The 25,484-nt window shown below is 50.5% G+C and overlaps 8 protein-coding genes across 8 annotated transcripts; 4 read left to right on the forward strand and 4 right to left on the reverse strand.

Annotated features, from left to right (window-relative positions):
- Nucleotides 1-33: 33 nt before the first annotated feature.
- J7T55_010672 (uncharacterized protein) lies at nucleotides 34-315 on the reverse strand (the record flags this gene model as incomplete). Its single annotated transcript, XM_053130765.1, has 1 exon — nucleotides 34-315. The coding sequence occupies one exon, from the start codon at nucleotides 313-315 to the stop codon at nucleotides 34-36; it is 282 nt and encodes a 93-aa protein (XP_052990953.1).
- Nucleotides 316-2,236: 1,921 nt separating this feature from the next.
- On the forward strand, nucleotides 2,237-3,478 carry J7T55_010673 (uncharacterized protein; the record flags this gene model as incomplete). The annotated part of the gene is made up of 2 exons (XM_053130766.1): nucleotides 2,237-2,429; nucleotides 2,514-3,478. The coding sequence occupies 2 exons, from the start codon at nucleotides 2,237-2,239 to the stop codon at nucleotides 3,476-3,478; spliced, it is 1,158 nt and encodes a 385-aa protein (XP_052990954.1).
- A 1,902-nt stretch (nucleotides 3,479-5,380) lies between these two features.
- Nucleotides 5,381-7,458, forward strand: J7T55_010674 (uncharacterized protein; the record flags this gene model as incomplete). Its single annotated transcript, XM_053130767.1, has 2 exons — nucleotides 5,381-6,547; nucleotides 6,604-7,458. 2 exons carry the CDS (start codon nucleotides 5,381-5,383, stop codon nucleotides 7,456-7,458), a joined length of 2,022 nt encoding a protein of 673 aa, XP_052990955.1.
- Nucleotides 7,459-7,764: 306 nt separating this feature from the next.
- Nucleotides 7,765-8,937, reverse strand: J7T55_010675 (uncharacterized protein; the record flags this gene model as incomplete). The annotated part of the gene is made up of 1 exon (XM_053130768.1): nucleotides 7,765-8,937. The coding sequence occupies one exon, from the start codon at nucleotides 8,935-8,937 to the stop codon at nucleotides 7,765-7,767; it is 1,173 nt and encodes a 390-aa protein (XP_052990956.1).
- Nucleotides 8,938-9,755: 818 nt separating this feature from the next.
- J7T55_010676 (uncharacterized protein) lies at nucleotides 9,756-10,488 on the forward strand (the record flags this gene model as incomplete). The annotated part of the gene is made up of 2 exons (XM_053130769.1): nucleotides 9,756-9,819; nucleotides 9,998-10,488. The coding sequence occupies 2 exons, from the start codon at nucleotides 9,756-9,758 to the stop codon at nucleotides 10,486-10,488; spliced, it is 555 nt and encodes a 184-aa protein (XP_052990957.1).
- Nucleotides 10,489-12,590: 2,102 nt separating this feature from the next.
- J7T55_010677 (uncharacterized protein) lies at nucleotides 12,591-19,163 on the forward strand (the record flags this gene model as incomplete). The annotated part of the gene is made up of 9 exons (XM_053130770.1): nucleotides 12,591-12,980; nucleotides 13,201-13,506; nucleotides 13,755-13,821; nucleotides 14,300-14,931; nucleotides 15,569-15,586; nucleotides 15,792-15,820; nucleotides 15,922-16,176; nucleotides 16,317-19,005; nucleotides 19,074-19,163. 9 exons carry the CDS (start codon nucleotides 12,591-12,593, stop codon nucleotides 19,161-19,163), a joined length of 4,476 nt encoding a protein of 1,491 aa, XP_052990958.1.
- A 928-nt stretch (nucleotides 19,164-20,091) lies between these two features.
- On the reverse strand, nucleotides 20,092-20,833 carry J7T55_010678 (uncharacterized protein; the record flags this gene model as incomplete). Its single annotated transcript, XM_053130771.1, has 2 exons — nucleotides 20,092-20,366; nucleotides 20,425-20,833. 2 exons carry the CDS (start codon nucleotides 20,831-20,833, stop codon nucleotides 20,092-20,094), a joined length of 684 nt encoding a protein of 227 aa, XP_052990959.1.
- Nucleotides 20,834-22,093: 1,260 nt separating this feature from the next.
- On the reverse strand, nucleotides 22,094-24,122 carry J7T55_010679 (uncharacterized protein; the record flags this gene model as incomplete). Its single annotated transcript, XM_053130772.1, has 3 exons — nucleotides 22,094-22,128; nucleotides 22,376-23,131; nucleotides 23,228-24,122. 3 exons carry the CDS (start codon nucleotides 24,120-24,122, stop codon nucleotides 22,094-22,096), a joined length of 1,686 nt encoding a protein of 561 aa, XP_052990960.1.
- Between the last annotated feature and the right edge of the window lie 1,362 nt (nucleotides 24,123-25,484).

The raw sequence follows: 25,484 nt of genomic DNA on the forward strand, positions 1-25,484 counted from the left end.
CCGTGCGAACCACTCCAAGAAGAAAGTCAGCTTCTAGCCCCAAAAGAAGTCGTTCTTGCGCGAACGAGCCTCTCTTGCCCTGTTTGAGTTGACCTGTGGCGAATTTCGCGCGTTCGTCAGAGAGGCACGTTGCTCAGAGTCCGTCTGGTCGGTCCAAGCACGCGGGAAACACGTCAGAGGCGTTTTATGCTGGCCAAAACGCAGGATTGCTCTCATGATACAGTAGGCAATCGTCCTCTGCCCATGCTGCTGTCTGATAGTCTCTCGGGTCTCAGCACTACCGGGATCCATTCCCACAGCCTTGGTATCGTGCATCTGCGCTCGATGTACTGCTGCGGCTGAGCTCAGATTGTAGCTAATTCAGGTAGTGGCAATCGTTCAGTCGTTGATCCCGCGTAAGCGTTCCATCATAGCAAGCAATTGCTTGGAATACGTGCCGGTGCAAGAGTTCAGGCGTGTAGGGGACAGCCATGATTCGCTAGGTGTTAGTGGAAATCAGTCCAAGTACCTCCGCCCTGCGTAACATTTCTTTTGTGGCTTAGTGCACGACTTGCGTGTGATCAAAAGGCAAAGCGATACTAGGCTTGAACATCACGAAACATGTGAAGTCCAACCCAACGCTATGGATCTTTGTTGAACCTGAAACCATGGAATCGCAAGCTGTTGGTGATAGATGAGGGCTATCGTGGCCGAGTTTTCATCCGTTCCAGGTCGCAATGGTGATCATACAAAGTCAGCTAATTAGGGAACTTTGATTTTCGCCCTGACTACGATCGAATGACTTGACTATTCCTCCTGCACATCATACTTCGCGTCGTGTATGATACTCACGCATTAAAACAAGCCCAACGCTCGAATGGGGCATTAATCATGGTATCAAATAGGCTGAATAAAGTCTCCTACGCCCATTGGTCCACTTAACTAGAAACTTTATGAATACGTTCGCATCTCATGGAAATAAAGTTTTCTAAAATTTATTACTCATTCTTCTCTGCCCGAATTATGTGGAAGATCTTATGTCAAGTGAAGGACCGCATATGTGAAGTACATCTTCGCTGGATCAGCTATCTGCCAGGGGACACATACTAGCAAGCTGGGCTCTGTACAGGTCTTGAAGCATTGTAATACATAACGACATCGAACCCTTTCACGCAATCTACAATCCTTTCGCAGTTCGTAAAGCCATTGAGGCTTCATTCACATTCAGACAATATTTCAAAGTGCTTAGGTCGACACGAGCAGCTCTACAATGCAGGTCTACAATCCCAGCAACCTTGCACGAAACCATAGGAGCTTCAAAGCTACAATGGACGCGCGACCACCAAAGAAAGACGGCGCAGACACCGGCAGGTGCAGGTCCCACTATGAGCCCGATTTTACAGCTCTTGGACACTTCGCCCCACCTATCAGCCCCGTGGAACGACTGCTCTAGAAAATCATGTCTTCTAAAAAGGCCACAATGGAATGGAAAGTACCTAGAAGAGCCCAATAAAAATGCAACGTATCCGCTAAGCAGCCAGCGACACCCAGTGTTTCTGAAATAGTACCCACGAAGCAGTCGTATCCATGGTAGATACCTCCGTGTTCCAGAGCATCCTTCCACCGACATTCAAAACGGCAGACTGATGCTGACCAGTGCGCCACCATGTGTACAGCGAGGGGCCAAGGAAATCGGCCACATCAAGGATGGGTTGAGCTCAAGATCGCGGGTCGGGCAGAGAAGGGTGAAATTTTGCATCGGTTGGGACAGTTCACAGATGTTGACCTTTCGTAGAAAGTACCATGATGTACTTCTCAGAATTATTCATCGTCCTCAACGGCACATCCGGTGCAGAACATGTGCAATGCTTCCACTGCAAGATCGACGGCACCCATTCATGATACCATTAGCAACATAGATATGCAGCTGGCTGGATGAATGACCTGCTGCGCATTCACAGCTGAGACATTGTACCCGAGAATAGGGTAAATGAATGCCGCAACGTCTACTACTGGGTGTTCTAGACTGGGGCCGTTCTTAGGTGATCAAGAAATAGTAGGCAGGTGTGATGGCCAAACTGTGCCCTTTGTCTTCTTTGTTTGCACACCAGTGGCTGTCTCACAGCCTTAGGCAGAAGCTGGGGCCTGGAGCCTGGATGTCAACTTTAAAATACTGTCCCTCCCTTCTGTCAGTAGCAGAAAGCTCATACACATCGATAATCTCTTCACCAATCTGTACACGACTCTTTTCGACACCATGGCTGCAGCTCGCGACCCTGGAAGCCACCTTGATCGCCTGCCAGATGAGCTCCTTCTTCAGATCATAGAACAAGAGTGGTATCTTTCGGTTCGTGACCTGATCTCGTTGGCATGTACCAGTCGTCGCTACTACAGAATTGCCATTCCTGTTGCCTATAAGGCGCATGTCAAGGACGAGCACGGCGTAGCTAGTAAGTGTTGTGTGAGAACTGCGCTGGCTGGCCCGGTATCAAAACAATGGCTTCCATTAGTAGAAACTGACTGTACACTTTCAGTCTATTGGGCTATTGAAAACGAGGAATTTGGAACGCTGAAGCGGCTTGTTGAAAGTGGGGTGGATGTGAACATGCTTGACGAAAACGGCCTGCTCTGGGGCACTGACGTTCTCTTCAACATCCACGATTACTACTACAACATCCAAAATGATGTACATCCTCCTTCAGGAGCTCATTTCTCCCCGCTTGCATGCGCCGCAAGTCACGGACAGGATTCTGTAGTAGAGTATCTGTTGGACCATGGTGCAGATATCGAGTCAGAATCAGCAAAGCTGTGCAGTTGTTGCTCTGAATTGCTCCGCGGCCCAGAATTCCTCCCAAATCGCCCCGAATTTTACGACAGAGACCCTGACTATGTGGACGAAAGACCCGCAAATATGTGTCCATACGCCGACCCGGATGATTTTTTCTCATGGTGGACACCCTTGCATTACGCGATATGCAATCAACACACTTCTACTGCAGAATTGCTGATTAAGCGAGGTGCCAATTCCCAAGATGTCGAAGGAGATGTCACAGCCCTTCATATTGCGACACGTTGGGAAATGGAAGAAACAATCGACTATCTGATCGACAACGACCTTGTTGATATCGACGCCCAAAACCGCAACGGTGTTACAGCTCTGCACATGGCCTATATTGCAGACAGAGATGATCTGGTAGATGATTACTTGGACCGCGGCGCGGATATCAATCTGGCCTTTTCCGATCAATCGGGATCTTGGACAATCTTCGCAATGGCGTGTGCAGATATGCTATTTGAACAAGCTCTGCAGTATCTGCGGATAGGCGCTGACCCGCACTTTCTGTTCGAAGAGGACGATGACGACCCATGGACAGTGATGAGGTTCATCTGGGGTCGCGGAGACTCACGCGACTACCCACTTGAGGAGATTGAGGCAAGGGTAGCTCTGGAGCAGGAGGTCATCGCCGGCAGCAGCGCCTCAAAATCTTCAGCTACTTGATAAGCCTGCATCTCTGGACAAGTCCTGTGAAACATCTGCATCCGTAGGCAGCAGTTCAGATTGGCGTCGACCTGGCGGCGAGGCTTGATATTGATTGTGTATGCGACGTCGGGAGTCTTTTGAAGCCAGAGCACAGCAACGGAGGTGCTTCGGGTCTTCAAGCCGTGTAGTATAATTGTCAATTTGCGATTTGTTGCGTCGGCATGTGCAGCAGTGACCCGCCACGCACAAATCTTGACACCTTTGACTGAACGAGGCCAATAATAAATGACTTTCGCCCAACACGTTTAGATTTCTTACTTCTATAAGAGAATCCGAGGAGTCGTGGAATTTCAACGACTGACTCGTAGAAGTCTGAGGTAGAGGCTGGCCATTCATGGGCATTCAACTGAAGGTTACTGTGGTGACTAAATGCTTGTTGTGACAGCTACTTTGCTGAGTAGTAGTTCCCAAGGGCGAAAAAAGTTCTGGAACTTTTTAGGTACGTGTGCATGGCATATCTACACAGAAACACAACAAGTTGTTAGGACTTTTTAGCTTTCCTGCTTTGGGAGTTTGGAAATTAGTAGACTTGCCCATTTCTTCCTTCGGTTTGAGACTCTTAGGAAAGCAAACCTGCAACATGTCATGACTACGAGTACTACACTAGAATGGGATATAATAGCAAGAGATTTTGGGGAAATTGTAAACATCTTCCTCTCCTAGGGCCTTACTGTCCGATCCCAGGTGTAATGCTTGATCTTTTCAAGTCCCCCCCCCAAAGGGTTAAGCACAGTCCTGTGTGTACTGTATTTCTTCTGCCAGTCATTTTGTATTGGACGAGTCCGTACAGTGTACAGCACAGAATCACAACTTCAGCTGCTCAGACATCAAGGCGTCCGATAAATGTGTCACATTACCACAGAATGTTCACTGACATGCACCTGTCGTGGCCCTGAAGATCGCAGTAGAAATGATTTGGTTCTTAAAGGTATACGAAAACTTGTCAAATAGTCAGCACCACTCCGTAGAACATTCTGCTTTAAGTTAACCGAGCGTATGCAATATTACTGATTATGACGCCTATCAGAATGATTGCGAGACCTACATTTGCTCGTGAGTGATAAAATCTGTCTTTTTATGTTACATGTTTGTGGACTGCAGATGGGTCAACATGGCCAAAGAGCTGATCTAGATGATTACATTGTCAGACTACCAACCTATGAACATCGTGTTGGTCACTATTTGTATGGAGATGCATGTATTTGTAACAAATTTATGCTGCATACCAGTGAGTCTTTTTGAATGGAACAGGGTCCATAAAGTGCTCGTAGCTTATTGAATAGAACAAATATTCGATTACACGTGCTCTTTAGCTCCGCATATTTCTACATTACACCATATTCTGACAAAGACGCCTCAGTCAATCAACGACAATTGGAGTCGTCATCAATTCGATACGGTTCCTATCAACCACTCACTTTTGTTTCCTCATTGGGCAAAGAGGTTCATGTCTCGGGATGTGGGTCCCATTTGCAAACGAGCTATACGCGATCTTGCTCCATGCCCGTGCGGAGAATGCGGCTCTTCGATTTCGAACGGCATCCTAGTCGACCGTGATAGGCTAACAGATGTCAATTTACCTCATAGAATCAGGTCCCTTTCTATACCATCGTCTAGTGAGACCTTATCTTCTCGGCGACAATCTTAGACTTCAGGTTCTGCCTCACAATCATAGACCAAAAGGCCAGATATAAACAGTTGCACACTGCTCGTTTCAGTGTACCGTCGTCTGACTTCGTAAGTCTCTAGGTCGGTCTTTAAAACCGAAGGTCCGCCCCGAGCCCCGAGCCTAACCGAATGACTTGTACACCTTTTTTCTTTCCCACGAAGACGAGGTAGACAACTACCCAGCAGACAAACATGGGGACACGCCACCCATTTCTGAGTCTACAGCCGGATGAAGTACAACTCACCACGGACTCGATACACGCCAAACATCCCGGAAAGGAGCTGCTCATCCGAGTCGTCGGCATCAAGGAGCCGCCCAAGGCAGAATGCGTCGCTTTCATCCAAGGCAGAGGTCCCGCGCCATCGCGGCGCACATATGTGTCCTATCAGCTCAAGGGAGAAGCCACTGTATTCGAAGATATAATTGAGCTGTCGAGCGGCAAGACCATTAAGACCCGCGACATGGGCACAGCTTGCTACCCACCAGCAACCAACATCGATATGCACCGCCTGGAGGACATTGTCATGAGCGACCCTCTTGTTCAAGCCGAGATCGATCGGCTCAAGCTGCCAGAGGGCTGCGTTGTCCAGCCTGAGCCGTGGCCGTATGGAACAGAGTCAGCAACCCCCGAGAGGCGCCAGTACCAGGTTTGGATGTTCCTCAAGCCGCTGGATCCCAAGGCTCGAGACCACCCCTCAGGCAACCATTTCGCCCACCCTCTAGACTTCTCGGTAGTAGTCGACGATCTCACTATGAAGGTGATACGCATCGACAGACTGCCGATGAAGCCAGATGAGATCTATGTCGATAACGAAGCCGCCGAGAGCAGACCGTGGCAAAATAACCCCGACGCAGAGTATGCTTCGGAGTTGCAACCCAAGCTGCGTGAAGACCTCAAGCCTATCAATATCAGCCAGCCAGATGGTGTCAGCTTCCGCGTGTCAGAGGGTGAGGTGGTCGAGTGGCAGAAGTGGCGCTTCCACCTCGACTTCAACTGGCGCGAGGGCGTGGTCCTACGAGATGTGACTTACGATGGTAGGCCGGTGTTCTACCGACTCTCCCTTGCGGAGATGACGGTGCCATACGGTGATCCAAGAGTTCCGTATCACCGCAAGAGCGCATACGACCTTGGCGAGGGTGGTGCGGGATGCACGGCGAACAACCTGGAGTTGGGGTGTGACTGTCTCGGTGCTATTCGGTACTTCGATCGGTGGATGAATGACCACGAGGGTAAGCCAATGACTCTCAAGAACGCGATATGCATGCATGAAGTGGACAATGGCATCGGTTGGAAACACACGAATTACCGCACTGGGCGGGCGGAGGTGACTCGTAACCGTGAACTTGTCATCCAGACTGTAAGTTATGCACGGCCTGATACAGCGTTGCTACTCAAGAGGCTGACAGTACCTAGATCATGACCATCTCGAACTATGAGTACATCCTTCAATGGGTCTTTGACACGGCCGCAAACATTCACTACGAAGTCCGGGCTACAGGAATCATGTCCCTTGTGCCGGCGGATCAGAATGCAGACCATGACGGGATAAACTACGGAATCATGGTCTCTCCAGGTGTCATGGCTCCCATCCACCAACACATATTCTGCCTACGTCTCGATCCTTCCATCGACTCCTACGATGAGGGCACAATCGTATATGAGGACGTCAAACGCCAGGGTTGGAACGCAGCGACAAATCCTTACGGTGTGGCATTTGGCGTCGAGTCCACACCGATTGAGAAGGAGTCCTTCCTCGACCTCGATGCAAGCCTCAACCGCGCAGTCAAGATGATAAACCCCACCCGCAAGAACGAGGCATCGCATAAGCCGAGCGGATACAAGGTCATGATCCCTCCAACTCAGCTGCAGCTGGCTGAGCCTGGGTCCCTGCACGGAATGAGGGCAGAATTTGCCGATCACCACTTCTACTTCACCAAACAGGATGAGGACGAGCTATACCCGGCAGGCGACTTCCCGTGGCAGAGCGTCGGTGGTACTGGCCTGCGGACCTGGGCTTCGCGCAAGGGTGACATCAAGGCGGGCGAGGGTGTCGTGTGGTGCACATTTGGATTTACGCATGTCCCGCGGCCGGAAGATTGGCCAGTTATGCCGGTAGAAGTATTCAGAGTTGGGCTGAAACCGGTGAATTTCTTCGAGAAGAATCCGGCTTTGGATGTGCCACCTAGCAGGCAGGCCGTCAACAAGAGCGTGGAGGTTGCAAGGTCAGAGAGAGAAGTTCAATTGAGGTCAACTGACTGTTGTCATTAGTCTCGAAAGACGCATTGGAAGAGTAAATAGACACAGGATGTGATTGGTTACGGGCTCGACAAAGGCACTGCTTTGGGTGGCTGCGCAATTTCGCTGGTCTCTTCTTCTACGAAAGATCGCAATACGAAACTTTCATTCAAGAGGCTCTGCAGGCTCATCCTCAACTAAAAGCGTTGAAAAATCCTTCACGATCAGCCCTCTTTAGGATGCTACAGCATGTTCTCAAAGAAGTGCCCCTGTGTTGAGTATGGCGAGATCGAAACGCCTGGCGAGCCCGAAACGCCTGGCGAGCCTGCAATCTGTTCTTCAAGCTTGCGTGTCCAAAGCCCAAGCTTCTCCCACTTCGAATTCCACCATCAAACCATGATGATCCGTGACAAAATCCATCCATCCCTCTTCATCGAGTTTCTCGCTGATAGCCTTGTCCTCGACCCTGATCCCGACGCCAATCTTCTCGACGCTCTTCAGCTGTACAATGGGTTGGTCTTCGGCCCTATTTCGCTGCCAGAAACATACTTTGTCCATTCTTTTATGTGGAAACCTAGAACTCTTGCTCTGTGGACCCCATGTGTGCCCCTCAGGATCATCCTCCTTGCCTCCCATCTCGAGGTAAGCATCCTTGAACCCGTTCTCCTCGGGTTGAGTCAGGTCATAGCCTTGGTTCGCATTGCAGTCCCCTGCGAGAATGCCACAGACCACTCCATCGCTCTCGTCCTGCAGGTATTTCGCGCAGGCCTTCCACTGGATCGGCCGCATGGGTGGCTTCCCTGCCATGGAGTCCAAGTGGACGTTGCACAGCCGCAGAATGGAATGTCTGCTTTCCGCGTCGCCTTCGGCCTGCTCTCTGACGGTCCTCACGGCGATGTCGACCAGTAAAGCTTCTCGCTTGTACTCACTGACAAAAGGCAGCCGGGACACTTCTGCAATGCTGAGGCGCTTGTCAACGAGTGTGACACTGTTGTAGCCGCATCGCCAGTAATCCGTCGTCAAATCCGTGACGAGGAATTTATTTTGAATCCAAGATGCCGAGGCGATCTGGCGCAGGTCGTCGGCAATCTGTGGGTCGAAGCTCTTCTCCAGACGGTCGAAATTGATCGGCATGTCTTGCCTCAGCTCCTGGAGGCAGATGATGACGGCTGTGGATGCGGGGATGTCCTCTACCAGTGTCTGTAGGTACGAGAGGGCTGATGCCATTCGGGCTTGAGGAAATGGCGCCATAAAGTCGATGTTCCAAGTCAAAAGCCGCAGGTTTGAGATCTTTGCCCCTTCATTCGCACCCGACGCCTCCTGAGCGGCTGGCGGTCTGCCACGTTGCCATTTCGTTCCCGAGAAGCTATAGCATGGCTGAGACTTTGGCTTGTACTCCTCCAGCTGCTTCTGGGTAAGCTTGGCCACCAGCGACGTTGAACCCATCGGTTCTGATATTTCTGATGACTTGGATTTTGACGGCAGGAGGTTCTTGAGGAATCGACGACTCATCTTGACCGATAATCTGGCTGAGGGAGGTGAGATGGAGCCGAGTTTGCAGCCTGAAGGTGAGTGCCAAGTGGGGTGCGTTACCCTCCAGGGCTTTCAGCTTCAGCTGTGGCGCAGCCTGGTCAATGGCTGCCTGAAATGGCCTGCGCGGCTCGTCAGTAAGGTCTCAGATATCACAACTCATTTGCGGGTAAGAATATTAAGCATAAAATCGATGGTGACGTCGTGATAGAACCAGGTTCATTAGAAGCCATCCAGACGTATGGTGTGGTAGAGAATGTTAAGTATGTCGCCGGCGGCAATCGGAATTCCCGGCCGAGCACTCGGGATGCACAGCTAGGGTTGACGTGCGACGCACCTTTGTTCTCGTCGGATCCTTCCGTGCCTAGCGTGTAAATTTGAGGTCAATCAATGTTTCCTGGTTGGACGGTAGTATCAGTTTGTTCGAGAGGTGATTGCGAGTTTGTGAGGGTAAGGGTCTTCTGGACGAGGCGTGCGCACGGCGGGTTTCCGAGAAAGGCATATTTTAGTTGATATGCAGGACCGCGAAGAGTAGGATTAAAGTGCGTGCTTTCTGGGCCACGCTAGGTGTAAAGGTGGTACCAATCATCCTGTTCTGGCGAGCATTCCCAGGTTGCTGTTGGTTGCTTTTGGTTGCCAACGAACAGAGCGCTGACGAGGGTGTGATCCTTCCAAGCTCTTTAAGGACGACTTTTCCTCAAAAACCAAATTGAAGCTTTTGCCTTCCTGATGATTCTTCCCTTTGCTTACGTTCGAGAAACCCGTAATCATCCACTCGAAGTTTACGTGTTTCCCACATCATGTCTGCCACTCAAACATTCAAGATCCTCGGCTACGGCCACACTGGGATCACTGTTCGCTCCAGTAAGAAGGAATCGATCATCCACGGCTCCTTGCATTACCAATATCAAAAATTCTGGCCCCCTTGGCGGGTCGAGATGGCTGCAGAAGGAGTAGAACTGGGCCCTCAATCGAATTGATCTTCGTGGAATTTCAAGTTGCAAGCCTCAAGAGTCAAATGCTGACTCCGCATCATACAAAGTGTCAGACAGCCTTCGATTCTGGAATGATATCCTTGGCCTCCCCGTGATTTGGAATCAGACCATCCCCGGGGGTTTCACCCCCGGAGACCCGACCCACATCATCACAGGCGCCCCAGCCGGCACGACCATGCATGTGACCTGGCTTGGACTTCCACAGACTCCCCACGCCGGTGGAAGCAGTGATCCCTCTCATATCTCCACGCTCGAGCTGATTCAGTACGACTTGCCGGCTGACATCGCCGAAGAGCAGAAGAGTCGCACCCCGCAGACAAGAAGTTGGGATGTAGGCGCGGCTCATGTCAACCTTATGGTTCAGGGTCTCGATAGCATCTTGGAAAGGGTCAAGACCGAAGGCTGGTTTCTGTATAGTGGTGTGTTTACCATTCCCCAGGAGTCACCAGAAACGAAGGCCAGGGGTCAGAGGGTGTGCTATTTGAGAGGCCCGGATGGGGAGATAGTTGAGCTGACGGAAATACCGAAAGAGCTGTGATTACGTTGACAATGGCGGGTACGTTGTATGGCTACGACTTTGGTCGAGACGCGTTTCAATGCGGTATTAAGTTTGGTAGCAGTTCATAGTGGCTGTTCGAACGACCAAGAACACGAGCTCACAGGCATTGTCGTTTTCGTTCCTATTGAATGAAATAATTCAAATGTTCTCGCACAGCACCCTTGTTACTTACTGCTGCGACAACCAAATACTTATTTGGATGTAATCCATGATGTTTCTGGTCTCTAGATCGTTTTAAAAGGTCTGGGACACGATTTATATTATGAAGGTGGCCTGCTTACCCAGAGGCATTTGGTTGGTGTGTCAGCGTCAGCGCCAACGCTCGACGGAATCCCTGACGGTCGAAATGCCAACACTTTCGCGGTTCAAAACCAGAGAATTGGTAGCCTGGGGCTTTGTCTCTGTGAATGTGTTGTAAAGGATGCTACACAGTGCAAAGTCAATACCTGGCATGATGGAGTGCCACTCAAATCATGAGCTGAAGGCAAAAGCGATCCAGTCTGCACTCAGATCTAGGGAGCCCTCCAAGCACCAATATTTGTTCTGAAGTCCTCTTCCTTAACCCGACGGAATGAATCTTGAACTGTATCAGGTCACATTAAAAAGCCTAGGCGCACCAAGTCGTAGACAACAGGACAAGTCTGGGAAACTTTGACATGAAAGCGGCTATGTGGCATTGATAAAATCACTCAACAAGCCCCGGAGACCAGGAGGAAAGCCCCGGAGGGAAGCCCGGAGGCAAGCCTCGGGGGTGATTGTTCTACCTAGGAGTTCGCCATTCTCCGTCATATAGGACCCGACATCAGAGACCGGTTTCGAACCAACCTCATTTCTGTGATAGTGTCACCTTGCTACCAGGCCATAGAAATGGAAGCAACGCATGGACATACCAAACGAGTGTGGTTCCACCTGTGGCCAGGTTCCATGCGTCCCATCTCCTTGGGCCTTTTGTACTCAACGTAGCATTCATCCATACTGTATCCACTTTGACGTGTAGGTTCGGCCCACCACCTTCCCTTTTACCTTTCTCGCTAGGGCTAAGAAAGGTACTCGGTGAGGCTCTTTCTGTACACCGCGGGCCCTAGACCTAGACCCATAACCTATCCAGGCTTAAACGGTTATTAAGTTGATCTGCATACGGGAATAAGCATGGTATGAAGATACTTTCACGTCTTCTGTGGTATTCTCAACAATCCGGCTAGTATCCCTCAAAGTTACTTCTTCTTCCTGGCCCATTGTGAGGCAACCCGTAGAGACCTCGAGGCGGTGCAAGTACATACCTGATCTGCCACTTGTTAAGGCGCTAGAGTGAGTAGATGGGGAAATGTCGAAGCTAGGTGAGACCCCTGGCTGCCGCGTCAGGATGAAAAGCGGGTTGGACGGCAGGATCAAAGCCTGGTCACCAACAGGTCATTTGAAACGTCTTCAGGATTCCAATAGGCCAGCCAACCCGGCTCAATTGCATGGCAGGGAGCGAATCGGGCTACCACTAACCAACCAACAAAATATCTCCTTATCTAGGTTGCATTTCTGTTGGTTGATTTCGGGCTCTCTGTGTTCCTCTGCCTCTACAAGCAGCGAGGATGGAAGCTTTGGGCGGTCCCCGCACAGATATTCTACAGCGGCAAGGGAACCAGCTGGCTGGATATCCGTTCTCCGTTCACTGGGAACCTATCACTACTAAGGCGATTCATGAGGGCAAAACACTCTCCAAAGTAATCCATGCCAAGGGTTGTGGGTCACGTATGCGGTTGGTGCCTGAACAGGGGCGGGAGATCGTGTGATCGGCCTGTCCCTGGAAGACGCAGTCAAACACATACTACGGTAGTGTCCTTGTCGGCTAGGTCGGGTTATTCAACGAGCGACTCGTTACTTGGCACAAAAACAGGGGACCCAACAAAGTCGATCATAGAAATCCACCCACAAAATTGTCCCGAGAAGATATCTCTCAGAGGCAGACAATTGCCGTTTACGCTTTCAGCGTCGTGCACGTCCTCGTCCACTAAACCCCCAGGCACTCCATTTACACTCCCTTTCACAAATTATAAACGCGGTCCTTCCGAAACATTTTTTTGGCACCAATGGCTCCCAAGAACAGCGTTACTTCCGGAGCGGGAGATGCCGATAATCGGATGCCGTGGTTCAGCTACCGCGTCAAACTCCCAAAGCGGCCTCTCCCACCAGCGTCTGAACGGCCTCATATCCAGACACAACGGCTGACAATCCGACCCATAGAACCTGCAGATCTAGAGCAGTTCCATGAGCTGCGGCGTATACCCGAGCTGCAAACCCGTTCACCAACAAGAGGTCGGGCGGATCGAGATCTGCAGGAGACACAACAAAACATCGAGAGTCTTCAGTCACCGAATGATACTATGCATTGGTATTTTGGCGCATTTCTCAACTCGACTGGCGAAATGATTGGTGAGGGGGGTATGCCAGACTGCCTCTATATGCCCCGGTCTGGATGGGTGAGATTGTTCCGCGTTTTCCCCTCTTCCCATATATGACTCAGATGATCTCGCGGACCAGGTGTATTGAGGCTTGGATCAAGACAATGATTTTTGTCAGAATCCTACGTAGCTCCATACAATGTTACGACATCTTTGGTTACAGTTTCACGAGCCAGCCCACTTATAAATTCCCCAAACAACCTTTCCGGGATGGTCACTAACATGGAAGTTCAAACAGCCCGAGGGAGAAATTCTCGTCAAACCTCAATATTGGCGCCAGGGATATGGTACTGAAATGCTCCAGGCTATTCTAGAAGCGTGGTGGGCCTTGCCGAGGGAGGTGAGGAGGCACCAACTATTACCCATAATGGCAGGAGACAAGGAGCCCGGCGATCGAGTAGTCGAAGGCGTGGGATTCATCTGGGAGGAAGCAAACACTCCAGCACAGAACTTCTTCACAAAAGTACTTGGGCGGAGTTCCGCTTACGCTGAGGGCGCTTTTATGGGTTTCGACCGGAAAGAGGTCATTGGCGAAGGAGACATTGTACAGTGGACTGGAATTCTTACGGCTAACCCTCAAGATACTGGTTAGATGAGGATTGTGGATTTGATTCAGCCGGAATCACGAGTTCGGAATCATGCATTCAGTCATCACAAACATTGATTCACACAGAATCTCATTAAGCGTTTAGCACTCAATAGCTTCAAGAGACCCATTCGATTTCTAGTGCATAATCAATAATTGGTCACTTGGTTCATTGAAACTCACTTTTCATTTTTCACATACACCAGGGAATTCAGAATTGGTCAAATGGTCACACGTATGAGGAGGTGAAATCGAACTCAGCGATTTCATGCGGTCAGTGGCTGAAAGCAGCAGGTACAGAGGGTATCCCCGCCACTCACCACGGCCGCGACCACAGTCACAGAAGATCATGCAGTAGACTCAATATCCTTGTGCAATTTTGATCTCCTCTAGTACTCCTTTGTTCAGCAAGACAGAAGAAATTGCCTCACATAAGCAATTGACACGGGTAGTTTATTTATGGACGGTTCTTTGTTATCGAAGAAGAAGCTCCGAGGGTTGGGTGCTATTTCTAGACGAAGCCTATTCCCGACTGGCGGAAGTTATTATGAATGAATGAATGAATAGTATATTAGCATGACGGGAGCAGACTAATGACCCGCCGAGTGAGTTGAACTCACAGTAGACATCGTACGCATCTACAACATCTGGGAACGGCTTAAAACCTGAGCATTCTGCACAAATTTCATTCAGAAAAAGTAATTGTCAATACTTTGAGGAAGTTATAGGGAGATGGCTAAGCTAATAGAAGATGAGGAGCCCGTCTTTGGTCCTTATTTCAGCGCCGAAGCGCTAGCCGCAGACGCCAGGCACCTCGACGACGAGGAGCAAACCAGCGATGAGCACAGTGGCGATGACAGCACCAGCGAGGAAGAATTCATCAGAAAGATAAAGAAGAAGAAGCATGTGTTTAGAAATGTGGTGCCGGTATCAGTTATCAAGCCTGAGGTAGAATACCAGACCAAGGTCCCAGCCAAGTCGACAATCATCGCAAACATCAGCCAAAGAAGAATGGACCGGATACCAGTCACCGAGGAGGGTCGTAAGGATATCTGCCTTCCTTGTGGACTTGATACTATATCTCAACCGGACTTGTCCCTCCATGAGCTGCCATGTGGGCACCGATGGTGTAAGGGTTGCCTGGCAAGAGCTTTCAAGTTCGCCATCGCCAACAACACATTTCACAGATTCCAATGCTGCACCGAGACGGAGATTCCATTGAAATATTTCAAGAGAATCATTGAGAAGAGGCCTCATCCAAAGCCGATATTCGAACCAGGCTACGAGCCGGGCTCTAGAATGGAAATTTACAAACCAGAGGAGCAAGAGGCTTCGCAGCTTGCTGAAAGTAGAGATTTCAACCCCCTCAGAGTTTCTGAGTCTGTAAGAAAAGAGTCAGAAGTCTTTATCAACAAGAGCGACTGGAACAACTACTTGGAAAAGCTGGAAGAGCACGACACACTACCCAAGGATAAGTTGTATTGCTACAGAAAGATATGTGGCAGCTTTATTCCAAAGGCCGACCGGACAAAGACAAAAGCCCGCTGCCCAGAATGCCAGCGAATTACATGCTGTCGTTGCCGTAAGGGCTGGCACACACACCAAAGCAACAATGGAAAATGTGATGCCAGCAAGGATAGGATGGCAGTGGTCAATAATGACCGCAAACTGATCGTCATGGCTAGGAGAAAAGGATGGAAACGCTGTCCTCGATGCAAGATGTTTGTCGAGAAGATCAGGGGAGGATGCTCGAGTGTTTATTGTCGCTGTGGCAGGCATTTCTACTATAGCTAGAGGGACAACTTTGAAATTTGTGGGACAGAGGAGGTATGAAGATTTTGGGGAGTGACTTCAGAGATAGGATAGAAAACATGCAGCCTGGTGCTATTAGTTCTGCGTGCACAAATAGTGGTTCATTGCTAACCAAGGCGCGCCGTTTCTTCCTTTGAACGATATTATCTGCAGGCATAGCTTCTATTATCCCAGCCCTTAATTCAATGTTCCAACAGCACGACTCTAGGACGAGCCTCTGAAGACTGTAAGTTTCCCACTGTGCAGCAACCTTAACCTTGTCTTCGAGGACTCGGGTTAGGGTACTTTGAGCTCAATTCTTTATCAAGAGGTCGTCTCATCCTGTTGCTCTTGTTTATAACCAGCCCACGTGCAGCCTTCTGCGTTTTAGCGTGATTCGAAGATAACCGCCACAGTCATTCTGGACTAAATCTTTAATGGATTGATTTCAGACAGCATTGTGGCTCAGAGATATCATCCGGTGAGTCAACGGTTGGTGGCGTCCTGTCGCCTCACTCTCATTTTGTGCTAACGATATTGGGCAGGTGTGTCAGTCGATTGTTGAGCTGAATCAACATGCAGGCGCCTAGCACTCGACGGAGAACAAAGCTACGAGGGCTCCGCCCCCAACTGCGAATCAGTCGACGGCTGGATGCGGGACAGCTTATCATTGATTCTGGGGAAGATCGGAGAGGGCCCACAGCCATTTCCAAGGTTTTGCGGTGAAATGCATGTGACCCTCGCTCGCCTTTACATCTGGGGCGAGCAACGCTATCAGCAACTCGTGTGGAATGCACCCCCGTATACCGCTGACCCACGGCATCCTTTCAGCCGCATGTAGGCTGCCATTCAATATGTCTCACGCCGAACCACACGAGTTGCCCTTAAAATGGGTGCCGGCATCAGTTGCCATGCTTGCTCATAGCTTCTGCCCATCTTGTTGACCTATCATTGAAACAACTACTCCACTTACCAAGGGCTCCTGTCGTGGAACAGTGGGCCAGGTGTCCCCTGGGCACCATGTTGTCACTGCAGATCATTCTCGTGGGCGGCTTGCTGGCCACAACGACCCTGGCTCAGGCGCAGAACAAGACTGTCGAATACTTCTTTCCTGAGGTGGCCGGCAACAGCTACTATACACCGAAAAGATGGAGGACGGCCATCGGCGGACAGAATTTTACCTGGTGTTGCATCCAATCTGTGATCGAGTCTCTAGCCGTCGATAACGAGACCTTGGTTGCTGCTGAGAACCCCCCTATCACCAATCTGGATGTGGCCTTGCTTCAGAAAGCGCAAGCGGACGACCAATTCCCATGCACTGCTCGCTATGACCCGGACAAACCTGAAGGAGCCCCAGAGATCAACGTGCCGTACTCCTGGTTTGCCGAAACCTGCCCAGGATGGGCACTCAGCAGTCGCTCTAACTTGAATGGCTGGCTTCAACCTTTGTCAGGCTTCCTCTTGCCTGCCGTTGTCTTTTGTCTATCAGTTCCTCGCCGCCGAAAGATCCATGTTTTCCGCGAGTTCTTTGTCGCCGACCTTGCAGGGATTAAGAGTTACATTCCCGCCTTTTTTGGTGCGATCGGTGCAATGGTCATTGTAGCACTCGATACGATTCTCTGGTTGTTGATATGTTGGGGTCTTTCTGCGCCCATGATCTTGAGTGGGTTGTACGAGGCTTTGCTGGATAGCCGTGTGATTAACTTTGTACAGGAGAAGATGAAGAGCAGGAATTTGACCTTGGACATGCGTTGTCGATTATTGATGCTGGTTCTTATTGGAAACCTAGATCTGGCCCTTGAAGACGACCCTTCTTCAACCGACCCAGCTCAAGAACGCCGGCTGTCATCACGCAATATCGTCATCCAGGGCACAAGTCCAAGTTCAGGTCGCAGCCTCAGTCGCACAAGAAGCGCCACGTTTGACCATGATGCGGTGCAGCAGCCGCCTCTGGCCAAACCTAGTACCCCTGACCTCGGCGTACCTCTCGGCCTGCTCTCTAGTAACAAAGAGTCAGAAGGGGACGTCAGTGAAATCCGGCAACGCCCATTATCTCCCCATGCCGATCACCTGGGAATATCCTCTTGCGATAGCACGACGAGGGCCGATAGTAGCTCAAGGCGATCCGCGACCCGCATGCCAGCGGCACGAAGTTCCGCTCTCGACTCTGATACACTTATCGAGCAGCCTGAAAATCTCGTCATACAACGCAGGGATACTACTCACTTGAAAGCCTCGCCGTGGCGGCACATGGAAGAGCTACTATATCCGATCCGGCTCTACGACGATGAAGATACTGAGAGGCACCTGTCACCACGCCAATACGCCAGACGCAACCATCGCTACGACCTATGCCAAGACCGACACTGCACGAACTACAACCACTTCGTGAGCGAGCGACCGCACGCGCGAACCCCTAAGATTGCAAAGCAGATTCGCAAGACAAAGACGCGCCTCCGAACTATGGTCAATTGTCAATATTCCTTCGGCTCAATGGTTGGCGCACCAGTGGTCTTTTTCCTGGGCGGCTTCGTCTTTGCCCTGGTTCAAAGCGTTCAAGAAATCGGAAACGAGGACATCGCTCTCGCCCTGGCCTTCGGTCAGTGGTACATGACGATCCCTCACATCGCCATTATATCTGGTCTTCTGCTTGCTGGCAACAACCCAAACATCCTTGAGGGTGTCTTCGCAACTCAACGACAGGATGAGCAGGATCAGGTGAAGTTCCTAGGGCTCCATTTTGGCCTCGCCTATCCCAGCTGTTACAAAGTTGCCTGGCAGTGGCAGAGGGGCTATAATAAGCTACGCTGGATTCGCACGCTTCTGAAGACGTATGGAAATCCCAGCCACACCATCCAGGACCGTGTTGGACAGGACGAACAAGGAGACAATATGCAAGATTTAGAAGATCTCAGGGAGAAGACGACCTTGGCCCCGCTCGACTGGTTCCTAATACTGTTCATGGCGGCCTTCCTCCTTGGTGTCCCGTTCGTCCTGGCATTTCTCACGGCGTTTTTCACACCACAGGTTGGTCTCTCATGCAGATCGTTCACCTTTACCATATACGCCTGCGCGCAGTTTTCACAAGTTCTTTTATGGCTGTGGGCATACGCTGGCCCCCCAGGAAAGGCCAAAGGGCCTGATATACCAAAGGAAAGATCCGGGCCGTTGAAATTCTTATGGCGCGGAGGATGGCTGGACAAGCATGGCTTCTACGACCCAAGAAACGCCGACCACTTCCTTGATTCGAAGCAGTCGAGAAGCCCCCGCGAGATCTGGAAGCAGATGAAATCGCGAGACTTTAGAGACATCCGCTCTGTATGGGCTTGCCTCTGGTATTTCCTGTACATCTTCTTTGGCGTGATCGCCGGCGTGGCTGCCTTGGGCGGAACTTTGATGCAGCTGTTGGGCGTGTATACTGCCAATATCTGCCAAGTCTCTGTCTACGACTGGCTCGACCCGTACAGACCTGATGTCACCGCAATGATTTCAGTCAACACCAAGGCTATGATCGACGATGCTCAGATCTACTGGGAACCTTGTGGAATCACGGCCATCGCGTTCATGACCTTCGTCTCATTTGTGGGTTGGTGGTACCAGCGGCGTATGAAAGACCTGTTCACTACCCTGGTCAGCGAGGTCGATTCGGATAAATATGATCGCGCGGTGAGTTTATTGCCATTACCTCGATCAGGTCAATCATCGAGAGCCAGACTAATACCCTTTTTAAATAGGATACGAGAGCTGCAAAGAGGTCCTCGACCTCACAGAATGGGATGCATAATGGTGAGGAGCGGCATTTATGGGGAAGTCCTGCAATCTGATATCCGCTTTCATTACATATTATATCGGTCCACCAAGTGTATATATTTCCTCAGACATGCTTAATCATCACTAGACGATGTCCTGATACTGGGTATCATCTCAAACTAAACCGTCCAAACCGGTCTTCAGCTGGGAGGGCACTGTGTCTGACAGCTCATCTCAATGCAAGAATCATCTAGAGCACCACCATTAGGAGAACGTAGACTCCTGCAATATTGCGTCCCAACGATTTGCAATGTTGAGCCGATCATGTATGCATTACAATGACTAGGTAAGGGTAAGGTGGACTTGGCTGGGATCTTCACTCGGGCAAGTCAATGTGCCGTCCTCAGGCGGGATTTGAAAACTTTCCCTTAGCAAGGATTTCTGGAGGATTTGGACTCGCCCAGCAAGGCAAAGGGGCAAAAGTATTTCTGACGACCTCCGGGCGGAGAATCGAACTACACCTTGGCTTACCTCCCTAGAGAATGGACAGGACTGTTAAGCCTTACCCAGGTGCCAGTACGTGAAAGGAGCTATAGCCTGACAGCCCTGACTCTGCATATGGTTTGTCCTATTGTAACCCACAAATTAGCCAAGCGGCGCACGGCGAGCTATGCTATACTGGTTATGCTATAGGGGACTGTACCACGGTACAAATGAGTTTATTAAGGTGCACGCTGAGGTTTGAAATCCCTGTTAAGTGTAGGGTCCACCCTGGATGATCGGCGGGCCACCAGCGTTTGCCGTTGATGAACATGTTTACACACGTCACTGGCCCGTCACTTTCTTTTAAGAAACAATTTCAAATCGCTTTTTGTTCGAAGGATTTATATACATCCTGAATAATGAGGCTAAGTAGATACATGAAGAGTGATCATATCACTACATTATTGGGAGCAAGATCATTCAGACTTGCCCCAGCGTCCGTCGCCAAGTGATGTGAATTTAGGCGGCAGAGACGGTGATGTCAGCGGATCCGCTGCTCTTGTAGCCCTCGGTCGCGAGGATCTGGTAGTTGTGGGTGCCGAGGCTCAGACCGGCCTTCTTCCATGCGTCGAAGTGGTTCTTGGTGGTGACGGTGCCTCCCACACGCTTGGTTCGGCGGACGGACCAGTACTGGTCGAAGGTTGCGGTGCCCTGGATACTGGGCTGGTTGACGCGCTGAGTCTTGTAGATGTCGTACGTGTCGCCGTCAGTGGTGACCGAGGAGATCTTGGAGGCTATTCATCTCTGTCAGTCCCTGGCCAAACCAGTGGTATGTGGAACGTTTAAACTCACCTCCCGAGCTTGGGTTGTAGTCGCCGAAGCTCTCGACGATGTAGTACTCGACGAGAGGGCTTGTCGTCCAGCCGTAGACGGAGACATAGCTGTTGACGTTGGCGGCGTTCCATGTGCCGCTATACTTGATGGAGCGGTCACTGCCAGTTGCCCATCCCTTGCCGGCAACAAAGTTGTCGCAGTTCGTCCAGTCCACGCTGTACTCGCCCGCCGCCTTGTTGTTGTACGTCACGCTACTGGTGGAGCCGGAGTTGTAAAAGGAGTAGAAAAAGCCGTTGTTCGTGCCGGTGCCGGTGGGGGTTGAGCGCTCCACGAGCGACAGGAAGGGGGAAGAGGAAGAGACCTCAGCGGCCGGGGCAGCAATGGCGCCTGTGGCGGCCACGAGGGCGAGGAGAGACTTGACGAGCATCTTGACTGGTTGTGATGAGAGTTGTTTGTGATGCTGTGTGATTGGTGGTGGGAGCTAGAGGATTAAGTGTCGATCGAGGCTAAGGTTTGTAGGGAAACAACTGGCCCTTATAGCCTTCCCGTTGTCTGCGGTGAACGTTCTGCTCCTGAATAATGCCCTTCACCCTCCATCAATTTAAAGTTAGGCCCCGGGCGTATGCAGAAGGTCGGCTTGATCCAGAGGCTTGGAACGAGGGGGCTACGAGTGGATCGTGCCCCGGGCGCTCCGGGTCGCCATTGGCAGAGCAGCCGCATCAAAGGGTCACGCACGGAGAAACTCGCCCAGACACTCTCATTTACTGCAGTGGCAGTCAGATGGTAGCGTGGGACGCTACCAGGCATGTCCCAGCATCACAGCATGGGATAAATTGCACTGCAGCGGAGATCACTGATTTAACCGGACGTATCGGGCAACGGAGCCGGCTGTGGGTGGGCCGTCGTGCGGCTTAACTGGGTACCAAGCTCCATATTCCTCAGGGGTGCAGCCAAATGCCGGCTGCTGAAACAGGAGTGCGGCTCAATTTAGCTTGTTTCTCTGCCTCGGATATAGATCCGCTTCGGACGAGTCAAAAAGTCCACTCACTCGCCCGATGTTGTTTACGCCTGAATAATTTTGTTTTCTACATTATGCCTAAATAATGCCAGTGAGGATCACCCGGTTCAACCGAAGATCATGCCTCGTTAATAAATGGCACCGGTCACGTGTATCGTGGGCAGTTGAAAGACCACTTCGTGTCAATCTACCGGGAGATGCCCTCCCATCATCTTGAGACAGTTACCCTGTCTTGGCTTTCTTGTTCCGTCAGCCGTCTTACGAGGACAAAACATAGTCAACCAAACATTTTGCACAAGACGCTACTGCATTGGCGGGTGTTCTTACCAATCCACAAAGTTGCATTCCTCTGCGGGATCGCATTATTACTCAAATACAAGCATCCACTCGCACAGTAAGCCACCAGGCTTGGCCATTTTTTGAATAGACAGTTATGCGGAAGGAGCATTATATGCATGCAATGTGATGCTCGCTAGTCTTAGCAGCCCTCGGAAATTTGCATGGGCGAGATCGTAAAGGGTTCCTGGCCCGCTATTACCTTATGGAGCCGTCGTCCACAAGTTCCTTAGTAATAGGAATTAATAGTGAGCCGAATTTGACTTTTAGTGTCCCAAGTTTTGACCACGATAACGGATGATCACAAGTGGGCGCAGCGGTCCTTATTCAATTCTAGCCGAATATCGCATCATTTGTGCCATACGTCGCTATTGCGAAATCGAAAAATGACCTTAGGATGCTCGCAGCAAATCAAAGGGAAAAGGCAAGTGGGGTTCGTATAAGGACTTCTCAATATGAAAAGAGACATCAATTTCTTCTTTCCAGTACATAGAGATTCACACAGAACTTTACAACCCGAATTCCTTGCTCTACTGTAGACCCATGCAAGTTTCCAGATTTCTGCGACCTATCCAGCCTTCCAATCCTCATGCAACTATAGCCATGGCTACGTACCTCCTGAATCGCATGCATTTCTCTTCTTCATGATGAGTTGGATGCCGCGCTGTCTGAACTCTGTCACGAGAGCCGCAAAGCTGTCGGCGGAAATCCATGGCAGGTAATCAATCGACAGTCCTGCCTCGCTGTCGTAAGGGCAGAAGGACTCGTGTGGAATGCGTCCGCAGAGACACACAGGCTCGGGACCCATAGCCGGTAGTTTGGCGCTGTAGATGTACACAATTTGCTTCAGGTGGGGGAATTGATAACAGCAGGCGGCGCGGAGATCTTCCAGGAACTGCATGAGAGTGATTCCGGCCTCACGCACGAAGCCCCGTGCTGAGATGGTCAGTCTGGTCAAAGATTGGGGCAGGACCAGACATGGGTGAGCTTTGCTGCCAGTGCTCTTGAATGGCTTCTCGGCCACGAAAAGTCCAAATGAGACGGTCACCTCGGACAGATTCGGGAGCGAGGACAGGTTGAGGGCACCATCATCTCCAAGAACCTGGGCGTTTTCCGGTGCAGCAAGAGGGTCCAGATGGAGGGCCTCGAGTTGCCGCAGACTCGCAATGCTGCTTGTCAGAGAGACTTGCTCCGTGTACGGCATGGAGTTTCTTAGGTCCTCCTTGTTGAAGTCATCGCGCGAAGTATTCTGGACTATTTGTAGACGCTTCAAGAAGGGGAAGGAGTCGCATACGGTGGCGATGTCACAGAGGCGGCAGGCACTGACGAGGAGTTTGAGAGTCGTCAGACTGGTACACATTCTCTTGGGTCCTGTGAATGACTGAATCAGCAATTTGTTTGATTCCCGCTTGGCTAGAGATGCGGATGATGATTTGTCCGTGAGATGGTTGGGGAGCCATGACATACCAGTACCTTCCAGCTCCAGACTTCGGCTTGGTAAGTTGTCGAACCACGCCGAATCGTCTCTTGTCCAGACCAATGTCTCCAATTTAGACGTCTGCGACCAGATCTTGGCAAGCTGACTTGGCAATGCCTCCACCAAGCCTCGAACTGGACCGTTAATGTTCACGGTTTTCACATCCTCGGGCATCTGCAACAGCGGGGTCTCGGGCATCTCTGCCAGGTTGTCGAGCATGTCGCTGGCGGCTCTGAAGAGAGCCAGTTGCTTATCATTGAGGCCACGGACGGACCACGATAGCGCATCAATCGCGACTTTCGTCACGTTCGGAGCTTTGTTGAGAACCTTGAGATAGAGGTCGAACCGTAGCTTGTTCTCCATCCGAGTTGTCATGCTGCCCGACGCGTGAGGCTGTGAAAAATCGAAATCGGAATCAACGCCGTGCAAGACGTGGAAATGAAGCATTTCGTACTCAATCTCTTGTCGGCTAAAGGGGGTGGCCAATACCAGCTGCCGGATGTATCCGCCTAACATGGGGTTCTCGGTCAGGGTACGATAGAGGCGGATGAGCTCGATCGACCGATAGATGGAGACCTTCCTCAACATGATAGGTCGAATCTTGGTATCCAAACACTTGGAGACCGAACATAAGCGCCCCAAATTGCTCAAGCCGTCCTTGTAGGCTGTCCGGCTTCTTGCGCCAGTATGATCGAGGTCAGTTTCGAGTACTAGATCGTCCGTAATCACGTTGAGAAGCTCGGCTGGCAATGTTTCGAGCCGTGAAGATCCTGCGGGCCAGCGAATATGGACGATCCGAGTCGACTTGATGGCCATCTTACCAAGATTTTGCGTGGGTCGTTGAGAGTTGTCGGCAAGGTTAACAGGAGTCTTGGAGGAAATCATCGTATTGTTGGTAGATTTACACACGATTGATCTGAATGCAGACCGTTGAGCTGAGAAATTGAAGACTCGGTCACTGTAGCACAGGTGACCCAAGTGCTAATGGAGTTGCTGATACAGGTTACCCAAGATTTACTCGCGGAGCTGTGCAACTGAGGTTCAGGGGCGAGGCTGCGTAACTCCGAAACCAGCATACACGGGGCTAGAGATGAATTGTCACCCTGCTGTCGTCAAAATAGAAGTCAAGTTGGGTGGATTTGTGGCTGAAAAGGTGTGAGAGCGTGGGGGGTTATGTATTTAAAGTGACAGTTGTATTCCATCCAAATGTCCTAGTGAATTCAATGAAACTTTTAACGCTTAGAGCCAATTGCCTAGGTGACCGACTATCATGAGACGGCGCCCCTGCGCCGCTGCACTAGGGTCCTCCTTTATCGAAAAGGACAGAATTCGGAACGCCTTGTGAAATACACAGCAATTTTGTATAGCTGTAGCGTCACACCAACCCAGATTGTGATCCGATGGAAGTATTTGGCGCGCACAGAGTTGCCCGTAACCAGCCTCATATTCAACACCGTCCCTTGAATTCTGTGTTACCCTCCTCTAGAATTTCAGGAGGCTATTCTTGTGAAATCATCACTGATTCAAAGGAGTGTACTAACAATGGCACCTATTTCGTCCTAGATTATGGGCACACCAGTCGGTACTCGTCAATGAGTGCAGATCCTAGATCTGAACTCACAATCGAGTTATCGACAAATTGGATTCTTGCTATGATCCTGTCGCCAGAATGTGAAGCAGGGAGTCCAAAGATTTTAGTATGGCTTAGCCAATGTCCCCTTCTTTATATGATGAGGTTGTAGAATGACCTCTGATAGTACAAGCGCCCATTGGATCAAGCCTGACAAAATAATAACATGCATCTAGAAAGAAGATCTGGACAATGGCATGTACATTTTCGGTCTTGAACATTGACATTACCTTGAGTGATCGGGATCCCAGAAGTTATAGTAGACTCATCAACATGTTAATTGAGCAAATCCTTCTCAATTGCAGTGAGTCTAACCATTAGACAAATAAATCGACGCAGTAAGGTAAATATTTGCAACGCGCAGAACAAATAGTTCATGAGCACAAATCAATGAGATCCAAAATGCTGACGACCTGTGACTAACTTGGAGAGTGTGCTTGTAAACAAGTCCAACCATTGTCAAAACCTGACGAACGCTGTATCCAACCTTGGCTTGCTTGGCGACAAAGATGGCGACACAATTGCACCAGCTGTATCCAACCTTGGCTTGCTTGGCGACAAAGATGGCGACACAATTGCACCATGGGAAAGAAAACATCATTTCTGCATGATCTGCT

The sequence above is a fragment of the Diaporthe amygdali genome (genome assembly GCF_026229845.1).
Source record: "Diaporthe amygdali strain CAA958 chromosome Unknown NODE_24_length_778219_cov_64_757418, whole genome shotgun sequence".
Lineage (NCBI taxonomy): Eukaryota > Fungi > Ascomycota > Sordariomycetes > Diaporthales > Diaporthaceae > Diaporthe > Diaporthe amygdali.